Raw genomic sequence first — 10,639 nt, 5'->3', positions numbered from 1 at the left:
CTGATGTACTGGCCTGTCTCCTGGTAGCGCCTCCATGCTTCGGAACCTACGCTGACAGACACAGCAAACCTTTTTGCACACAGCTCGCATTGATGTGCCATCCTGGATGAACTGCACTACCTGAGCCACTTGTGTGGGTTGTAGACTCCGTCTCATGCTACCACTAGAGTGAAAGCACCGCCAGCATTCAAAAGTGACCAAAACATCAGCCAGGAAGCATAGGAACTGAGAAGTGGTCTGTGGTCACCACCTGCAGAACCATTCCTTTTTTGGGGGTGTCTTACTAATTGCCTATAATTTCCACCTTTTGTCTATTCATTTGGCACAACAGCATGTGAAATTTATTGTCAATCAGTGTTGCTTCCTAAGTGGACAGTTTGATTTCACAGAAGTGTGATTGACTTGGAGTTACATTGTGTTGTTTAASTGTTCCCTTTATTTTTTTGAGCAGTGTATATATCAATGTATTAGTACTATGAAGGTTAGTTAATCAACAATAACCTCTTTCCCTTCATCCTGAAAGAACTGACCAGTGACAAGATTATTTGGTTTATTGCATTTCACATGTGGACTTCTGGATTAAAGCAGCCACAAGAATCACAGACCCATTTCTAAAACAGTTCATTTTGTAGAGAGAGACAATACCTGTCTCTTTTAGACCCAAGTGCATTGATTACTGTCACGAGCACAATATTCAAGGATTTGAGGGTGAACTGGATCTCAGGACCTGTGAACAAGACATGAGGTCTCTATTCTAAAGGTAACATGGATCAAATAAGAGCTCTTGAGATTCATCTCATGTAAACCCTTATCTTCTGATAAAAATGGCGGGTGATCAACCCAAGTCATGTGTAGCGGCAGGTCCCCCATGTTGTCTTTATATCTAACTACATGACTTATTCTACTGTGAAACTCAACTGGACAGAGTCAATCCACCYTTAACCAATTTCTATTTCACATTCAATATAACCTTTATTTCTACAGTTAAGTCTCTGAGATAAAAATCTATTTTGCAAGAGAGACCCTTTTCAAAATCAGGCCTTCAACCACAATACACTGAAGGGAAAAAAACACTGTCTGGCACATAGACACTAAAAAATACATATACTCTAATGGTAAAGCCCTCAGGGACCATGGGTATTACACCATAGTACTATTTTGAGGGTTTCTATAGAAATGTGAACAACAAACAGCTCTCCAAACAGTAGTTGAGGCCTGTGTAGAGCCATGACACATCAAGGTATAATAGCAACCACATACCAGACACTCTCCCATCATTCAGGTTAAGTTCCCTTGCAGCTTCTTCATGATATGGCTATCGGGAGGTGCGTTGGTGAAAACTGTCCCCACAAAAACATGTGTTCCCCACAAGGTGTGGCGGATGACTTTGCAGCAGCCCAGGTCCTCGATGCTGAAGCCCAGGTTACAGTACCGCTCGTCGGTCTCAAACAGTGTGTTGTTGGTGTACGACCCAAAGAACTGGAAGAGAGACAGAAGACATTAAGGGAAAAGATCTGAATACTGCTTGTTTATGTTTGAAAGACTTTAGTTTAACAATTATAATCAATTTCAATTGGCAAGAAGACCACACAATTGCCATAACTGTGTCACAACTGTATGTACTGTTATGAGACAGCTATTTCTGTAGCATAGTGCTAATCCTTGAGCAGCTATGAGTTGTCTTACCGCCATGCCTGACGATGGGTCGATGAAGTCAGCCCAGAAGCCTTCTGTCCTCAGGGCATAACAGATCTCTTTGGCACCAGCAACAAACTGCAACAAGAGAACAATGCAAAACTTATCTTAAGACAATTGATTTTATTTTCATGTTTGTTACAAACGTGTGAGAATGTGTCAAACATTCTGAATGTACACTACCGTCCAAAAGTTTGGGGTCACTTAGAAATGTCCTTGTTTTTGAAAGAAAAACAATTTTTTTCTCCATTAAAATAACACCATATTGATATCAAACATCAAACAGCTGAAAACTGTTGTTCTGATTAAAGRAACAATAAWACTGGCCTTCTTTAGACTAGTTGAGTATCTGGAGCATCAGCATTTGTGGGTTCGATTACAGGCACAAAATGGCCAGAAACAAATAACTTTCTTCTGAAACTCGTCAGTCTATTCTTGTTCTGAGAAATGAAGGCTATTCCATGCGAGAAATTGCCAAGAAACTGAAGATCTCGTACAATGCTGTGTACTACTCCCTTCACAGAACAGTGTAAACTGGCTCTAATAGAAAGTGGAGTGGGAGGCCCCGGTGCACAACTGAGCAAGAGGACAAGTACATTAGATTGTCTACTTTGAGAAACAGACGCCTCATAAGTCCTCAACTGGCAGCTTCATTAAACAGTAACCTCAAAACACCAGTCTCAACATCAATAGTGAAGAGGCGAMTCTAGGATGCTTTCTTTCAAAAACAAGGCCATTTCTAAGTGACCCAAAACTTTTGAAAGGTAGTCTATGTTGTTAACTACAAATGTGTGAGGTACCTGCATGGCCAGCTATAAGTATTTATTTCTTACAGATACCAAGGTAGAGACCATCTCTTCAAACAGATTGCTTTGGGTAATCGTATCACATATCAGATGCACGCATCCGGTCGCAGCCGGCCGCGACCGGGAGGCCCATGTGGTGGCGCACAATTTGCCCAGCATCGTCCGGGTTAGGGAGGGTTTGGCCGGCAGGGATATCCTTGTCTCTTCGCGCACTAGCAACTCCTGTGGCAGGCCGGGCGCAGTGCACGCTGACCAGGTCGCCGGGTGTACAGTGTTTCCTCCGACACATTGGTGCGGCTGGCTCCCGGGTTAGAAGCATTGTGTCAAGAAGCAGTGCAGCTTGGTTGGGTTGGGTTCTACGCTCTACCCTCTCACACACTCAGACTACTGCTGGGATCAGAAATAAGTAATGCACAATCCCATTATCATAAACAAGAGTATTACCAGTGCAGTCTTAGTCGGGGGGAGACAATTAAAGTTGACAACTTTTGGCTATTTGACCAAGGAGAGTGATGAAGTGCTACATCAGATKACCTGGCCTCCACAATCACCCAACCTCAACCCAATTGAGATGGTTTGGGATGAGTTGGACCACAGAGTGAAGGAAAAGCAGCCAACAAGTGCTCAGCATATGTGGGAACTCCTGGAAAAGCATTCCAGGTGAAGCGGGTTAAGAGAATACCAAGAGTATGCAAAGCTGTCATCAAGGCAAAGRGTGGCTACTTYGAAGAATCTAAAATATATTTTGATTTGTTTAACACTTTTTTTGGTTACTACATGATTCCATATCTGTAATTTCATAGTTTTGATGTCTTGACTATTATTCTACAATGTAGAAAATAGTACAAATAAATAAAAACCCTTGAATGAGTATGTGTGTCTAAACTTTTGACTGGTACTGTACATATCAGTGGAGGAAGTGGASGACCATCCTCCCCAGTGAAATGTCATAAAAATAGTGAAACATTTTTWWAAAAGTKATCCTTTTTAGATAAAACTATACTAAATATATTCATATGTCACCAAAWAATTKATTAAAATACACTGTTTTGCAACGAAGGTCTACAGTAACTTCAACAGCACTGTCTGGGCTAGCACCATGGTGTAACCGAAGGACAGCTAGCTTCTGTCCTCCTCTGGCGACATTGACTTTAATATAAAACCTAAGAGGGTGGTAGGCCTCACCCCCTTYCATAGACATACATGTTATGACCACTTCTGGAGGACGACCTCCAACCAATCAAAGGTTTTGCAGTATGAACTGAAATGTAGTCCATCCAATCATAGAATGAACCTAGTGTGTTGTATTGGGATTGTCCCACAGAGCATTATGGGTGTTCTATGTGTTGCTTGGTGACATTGTTGGATAGAGATTAAGAATGAACAGTTAAAGTTTAGAATTGTTGAGATATTATTCAATTCAAATGAGTTTTTTCAAATTACAGGAGACGGAGGAGGTATATATACAATGTTTTTGGTTATATTCGCGCACGCACACACGTTAAGTATTCAGACCCCTTGACTTTTTCCAAATTTTGTTACGTTACAGCGTTATTCTAAAATGGATTCAGTTGTTTTCCCCCTCATTAATCTACACAYAATACTCCATAATGACAAGGCAAAAACAGGTAAAAAAAMCAACAGAAATATAACATTTACATAACTATTCAGACCCTTTACTCTGTACTTTGTTAAAGTACCTTTGGCAGCGATTACAGCATTGAGTCTTCTTGCTGCAGAGATGGTTGACCTTCTGGAAGGTTCTCCCATCTCCACAGAGGAACTCTGGAGCTCTGTCAGAGTGACCATCGGGTTCTTGGTCTCCTCCTTGACCAAGGCCCTTCTCCCTCGATTGATCAGTTTGGCCCGGGCGGCCAGCTCTAGGAAGAGTCTTGGTGGTTCCAAACGTCTTCCATTTAAGAAGGATAGAGGCCACTGTGTTCTTGGGGACCTTCAATGCTGCAGACATTTTTTTGGTACCCTCCCCAGATCTGTGCCTCGACACAACCCTGTCTCAGAGCTCTACGGACAATTCCTTCGACCTCATGGCTTGGTTTTTTCTCGGACATGCACTGTCAACTGTGGGACCTTATATAGACAGGTGTGYGCCTTTCCAAATCATGTCCAATCAATTGAATTTACCACAGGTGGACTCCAATCAAGTTGTAGATCAAGGATGATTAATGGAAACAGGATGCAGCTCAATTTTGAGTCTCATAGCAAAGGGTCTGAATACTTATGTAAATAAGGTATTTCTGTTTTCGCTTTGTCATTATGTGGTATTGTGTGTAGATTGAGAAAACATTTATCTTATCCATTTTAGAACAAGGCTGTAACCTAACAAAATGTGGAAAAAGGGAAGGGGTCTGAATACTTTCCAAATGCACAGGGACTATAATAAATAAATAAATAAATATATAGACCTTTCCCAACACACACACCTGTCTCTTATACACATCTAGATGTGTATAAGAGACAGGTGTTGTGACACCAACTCACTTCATCTAGCATCAACTCCCTCTCTTTGTCCACTGCCTCACACCACGCTGTCATGTCATTCTGCGTCTTCTGGGTCACTGTGACAACCGTCATGATGTTGTTAGGGGCCTCAGGGAACATTGACTTAAACTCTGTAAACACATGGGGAGAACAAGCATGATCAAAACTTCCTTCAGAACAAGCATGATCGACATTCCTTCAGTGTTYGAGCCCCCTCTACTGGACACATGTAGAATATCAATTTCACAACAACAKGTAGAAGTAACCGCTTTCACCTCTTTTCCCTACCCATTCCCCATTTAAGGTTTACAGTTTACACAAACTAGAGACAGTATAACAACAAGTTGGAAAATATGTGCCAGAAAATGTGTGTAGCATCTTCGGAGTGTGTGCTTCTACAAGACTGATCAAATAGTAGGCCTATATGTGATTGGTCTAAGGAAAACAGAACCATAAATGTACCTTTCTTCAGCAGCTCAGGGCAGGGCTGTATGGCACACTCCACATTGGAGTTTTCAAAGTACTGTTCCGTTCTGTTGACCTTTTGTTCTGGGGGAGTGGCCTCTTTCCCCTAAGAACAAAACAAAACAATCAGGGGATGTTGCTCAGAAAACYAAAACATCCCTGAACATTTTTACTGGATAATATACACATGCTTCATTATCTCTCTTATCAATGCGAACAAAATAGGTATACAATGACTTTACATGCACAGAGCAAACAGAGTTGTAGCAAAAATATTCATTTAAATGGGCAGTGCAGTTAAAAMTTWGATTTTTCCTTTTTATGATATTTCMACACTATGGAGGTCAAAATAACACTCTGAAATTGTGAAAATTACGATAATGCCMTTTTAGTGTARGAGCCGTTTGAAAAGAAATGGCTGGAATTTCAGCCTGTTCAGTAGATGGGAGGGAGTTTGTTTCCCAGATCATGACATCAATCTGATCTGATTATAATAGACCAATGACTRTTCATCTGGGTAAGGGGTGGGCTCTAGACAATCCTATCAGATAATCAGAGCTGTCTCAGTAAATATCTTCAAATGTATTACCTAACGCCCACTRGGGCTGGGCGATATGGCCTAAAACTAATATCTCAATTATTTTCTAACTTGGGGGAGATTCACAATATCTAGATAAAYAAAAAAATCTCTCTAAATAAGCTTTGTTGTACAATTAAAGGTCAAATACACTGCATAAATAGTTGTACCAGCTTTCTTTGTTGTTACAATAATCACTGATCTGGCTTTCAGGTCCATCTATAAAAAGCCCCTTTTGTTATTTTTTTTTACCAGAACCATGCACAATACACATTCACTAAAAATGTAGCAGGCATTATAGAAAATGAACATTGGTCTCACAAACAATCTCTCAAGCACAAGCCCACGTGCTAGTGAGTAGCCAGCTAATATTTAGTCAACTTAGACGTAGKTATAATTTTACAAGCTCTGAATTCAGCTAACRATCGTTATGAACACAACCTTGTGTCTGTCTCCCAGCTGTTTGAACAGCAGGCTAGCCTGTCCACTTTGCTCAGATGTTGGAATCAAGTGGCCTACCTTGTTTCTCAGAATGAGTTGCCAACTCCTTACATAATTGGTTTATGCTTATTGCACTTTTATAAAACACAGACTAAATAGCTAGTAGAGAAATCTTTGACTAAAATGCTGCTAGCGATACGTGGTATCGTAATGGTATCGTAATGGATACGTGGTATCGTAATGGTATCGTAATGGATACGTGGTATCGTAATGGTATCGTAATGGATACGTGGTATCGTAATGATCGCAACAAACATTCCTTTTCTCCAGAATGAATGTTAATTGGTACATTGTTTTAAATTTGAGGAGTTGAAACGGTTCGATAGGTTAACTTCTCCTCTATTACACTAAACTAATGTCTGTGTGTTTCGGTGTCTATATGACAGATTCTGTTGGACCAAACCTCAAATGCAAATAGCGAGGATGAAGTGACCGCTCATCTTTGTTGTTGTGAGTGGTAAGGGGAGGGGCATGGGAGAAAGAGACGAGAAGTTTCACTTGCGCTTATTTTGAACCTAAGCTTGGTCGTCTGCCTTCCCGCCTTTGGGACAATGACTCCCATTGTGAGGGCGGAGACATGAGCATCTAGTTTATTATATAGAGATCTCTGGTGTAAATGGGAAGGTGCACACAGCACAGAAGGAGCGAACTAGACTAGACCAAAAAGACAATACGAGAACAAGCAGACATCAAAGTTCATAAAAACKAAAAATACAAAAACACTTTATTCTGCGATACAGGCGTATGGAATATTGCGCAAAAACATAGGTTGGTGGAATTAATTCGATATTACACCCAGTCCTAACGCCCACACGATCAGGCTGAGCATTTCAAGGGACAAAATAGGTTGAGGGAAATCAATGATAAAATATTTTATTTTCATTAAATAAAMACACAGTAATTTATTATACATAAAAAAACATTTAAAAACGGGCATAGGCAACAACAAAAAAATACAAAAAAAAATAAAAAAATAAAATACAAATAAAAATCGCTGGAGATCACCATTAGGCCTACTTCCACACACCAGAACAAACTAGGGCCAGGACAATACCAGTATTGGATACATGTTCATGTTTTGTCAAGGAAACAAAACACGAAGTGGATTTAAATTCTTCAGAATAACAGCTCTGATGTTGGAAACAAACATCATTATGTTGTCATCCAGAGTCTCATTTACTTATTTTCCAAACTATAGCACACAATAGTTTACACACAGCAGGTTTTTAATAGGAACAAAGATTTTTGTCTGCTTCTTGTTTTCATTTTTGCCATGGAAAATGGCATCGTCACAGCCCTAGACGAAATGTGTGTCAATTGTCATTCCAAACCTTACTTACTTGGAACTCTCCGACAACATGAGCCAGGAGGAACTCATACCTCTCGCTGCTGGAGAGCGCAGACAGCACATCGGGGACTGTCTGGTGGACTGGTCCTCTAATCTTCTGTTCTGTTGTGCCCTCCAGGTGGCTGTCGAAGCCTGCGTTACCTGGCAGCTGGAAGCGCTGGTCTTGAGGCCCGAACGGACCCATGTTCTCATCAGGCCACACGGTCCTGTGACCTGATGTAAACAAATAACAATGAGACATAATTGAACACTTTCTAAAACACTGGGAACTGAAAATACATGTTTTTCAAGAAGTTGACCCAAATATTGAACTGATTAACGTTCCTTCTGAATAACAGACAGTTGGTTTAAGATGTTCACGTTCATGCAAGTACAGTAGCATCATTGTGAYTAGAGGTCTGTGCTTACCAAGGTCAGGGGGTGTGATGGCTAATCGAGGCTCATCAGAGCCAGAGGATCCAGCACCAGAGAATGTTCTCTGGTTGGGTCCAGCGATCCGCCGGACGAGTACGTGAAGCCCTGGCAGGTATGTCACCAGCCTGGCTCTACTACAGAGCACCTGGAGAACAGAGAATGAACGTCCCCATCAGGTCACACACACGACAAAAAAACATGTTAAGTGTGTGTGTGTTGACTTACACTGGCCATCCTGTTGGGCCTCTCTCTTCTGTGATCCACTTGTAAAACTGCAAAAGARAAAGGAATACATTAACTAAACGCATAGCTTGCTAATTATTTGAACACACAATTATGAATATCTTATAAATTAGCTCGTATGTCTGCCATTTGTTATGCTCATTTATGATGTCAAACTACTGCCTCATTACATAACGGGCTATAGAACGGAACGTTTACTTTGTTAACTAAAAAAGTGAGAGGTACTGCAACTACTGCTAACTTAGCTAGCTTCTAGGTGGAGGAATTTTCTTAGTTGATCAACTCTGGCAATCGTAACTTCAGAAGTTTTACCTTAAATATATACCTTGAAGAATATCCCCTTCTTGCATGCATAAATCAATCAAATACGTTGGTAAACTCAATAGTTTTAATCTGTTTTTATAGCTGGCCTGCAATATGCCTGCGTCACATCGCTTTTGATGTGCACATGTGCCGTTACCAACAAGAGACAAAAACAGTCTGACGTAACACTGTTCTTCTTCTTCGATTCAGTTTAACGGCGGTTGGCATCCAATAAATGTTGCATTACCGCCACCTGCTAGACTGGAGTATAATTCCCTTATACTTTGCTTAAAAAAAAATATATAAAAAAAAAAATATATATATATATATATATATAAAGTACCATACCATCAAACACTTAATTCACAAAAAAACATAAACACAACCCTACTCCATTATTTAATCTATTAAGTCCTACTTCAGGCCAACAACCTGAAAGGATGGGACACCACCACTTAACACACCCTGCAACTCTCCCACGTCAAGTCTCACACACCCAAACACCTCTCTGCAGCTGCCACCCCAACCTCTTTTCTGCGACTTACATTCCATCTCTGCAGTACAGTTGATATCCATTGCTATAATTGCCAAAAATCACATTTTACTGAAACATGCAGTTCCAGTAAAAAGTTTGGACACACCTACTCATTCCAGGGTTTTTCTTTATTTGTACTATTTACATTGTAGAATAACAGTGAAGACATTAACACTATGAAATAACACATATGGAATCATGTACTAACCAAAAAAGGTGTTAAACAAATTAATATATATTTTATATTTGAGATTCTTCAAAGTAGCCACCCTTTGCCTTGATGACAGCTTTGCACACTAATATCCCTTTTCCCGCCATTTTTTACCGACTCAAACTCACCCTCTTCCTCCATTCTCTCTCTCTCTCTCTCTCTCTCTCTCTCTCTCTCTCTTAGACCTCCTCTGCCTCTCTCCCCCCCCCCCATTCATCCTCTGTATTCCAAGTATACGTCTCCTTATGATAATACTGCACTTCTCCTGACATACATCTTGTTCTTACCTTCTCTAGGGACGCCATTTAACCGGCTGTCACAATCTCCGTACACTCAACACGAACCCCTCGGGATGTAGCGCTCAACAGTGCATCCCACTTGTAAAGCAGCTGCTTTATCTTGATGTCTGCTTCATCAATAGCTACCGTGAGACGCAACACGGTTGCAAAACAAATAAAAATATAAGAGAAACATGCAGAACCATGTTTGTCCACTAGAAGTCGTCATATGCCTATCCATGAGTACCAGCATTTATCTACAGATGGTTACTCTTGGTGCCAGTGGCAATTCTAATGATTGTTTTCAGACAAAAATAAATGTGACAGGGTAGGAACCAAAGTGTTTCATATGGGACTCATATTTGATTTACCTTTACAATGTATAACACTACCCCTCTAACTTTTAGCTCATATGAGAACTTGGTACCTGAAGGTGCATGTGTTTATACAGGTAAATTGTCYTGTGTTGTTGCTATGCAAATGTTTTTATTTTAGGGCAACCTGCCCCAGTATCAGCATCCCCCAGTATCTAATGCCCCGGAACCTCCGATTCAAACTCTGCAAGCGTTATAATGTCAAAATACGTTCGTTYCTCACCAAATATGGAGATTCGCTAAGCAACTATCTTAATTTACTCACGTTACRGTCAGTATGTTCTTTCAAAAAGGTATAAATAAAAATGTACAGCCTTTGTTAACCTAATACTTTGCCAAAGCATAATTGGTATTTTCCATCTTGTTAGCTTCCAGACCAAATAGCCAACC

At 40.5% G+C, this 10,639-nt stretch overlaps 1 protein-coding gene across 1 annotated transcript; it reads right to left on the bottom strand.

Moving 5' to 3' along the window:
* Positions 1 to 536: 536 nt before the first annotated feature.
* LOC111959695 (cobalamin trafficking protein CblD) lies at positions 537 to 9,027 on the bottom strand. Its single transcript, XM_023981457.2, has 8 exons — positions 8,874 to 9,027; positions 8,531 to 8,577; positions 8,300 to 8,450; positions 7,884 to 8,104; positions 5,463 to 5,571; positions 5,001 to 5,131; positions 1,687 to 1,773; positions 537 to 1,479 (listed from the first exon to the last, which is right to left on the bottom strand). The coding sequence occupies exons 1-8, from the start codon at positions 8,896 to 8,898 to the stop codon at positions 1,279 to 1,281; spliced, it is 972 nt and encodes a 323-aa protein (XP_023837225.1). The 5' UTR covers positions 8,899 to 9,027; the 3' UTR covers positions 537 to 1,278.
* Positions 9,028 to 10,639: the final 1,612 nt, after the last annotated feature.

The sequence above is a fragment of the Salvelinus sp. IW2-2015 genome, linkage group LG36 (genome assembly GCF_002910315.2).
Source record: "Salvelinus sp. IW2-2015 linkage group LG36, ASM291031v2, whole genome shotgun sequence".
Lineage (NCBI taxonomy): Eukaryota > Metazoa > Chordata > Actinopteri > Salmoniformes > Salmonidae > Salvelinus > Salvelinus sp. IW2-2015.
Note: the sequence above shows the minus strand (reverse complement) of the source record. Positions and strands in the feature narration are given on the sequence as shown.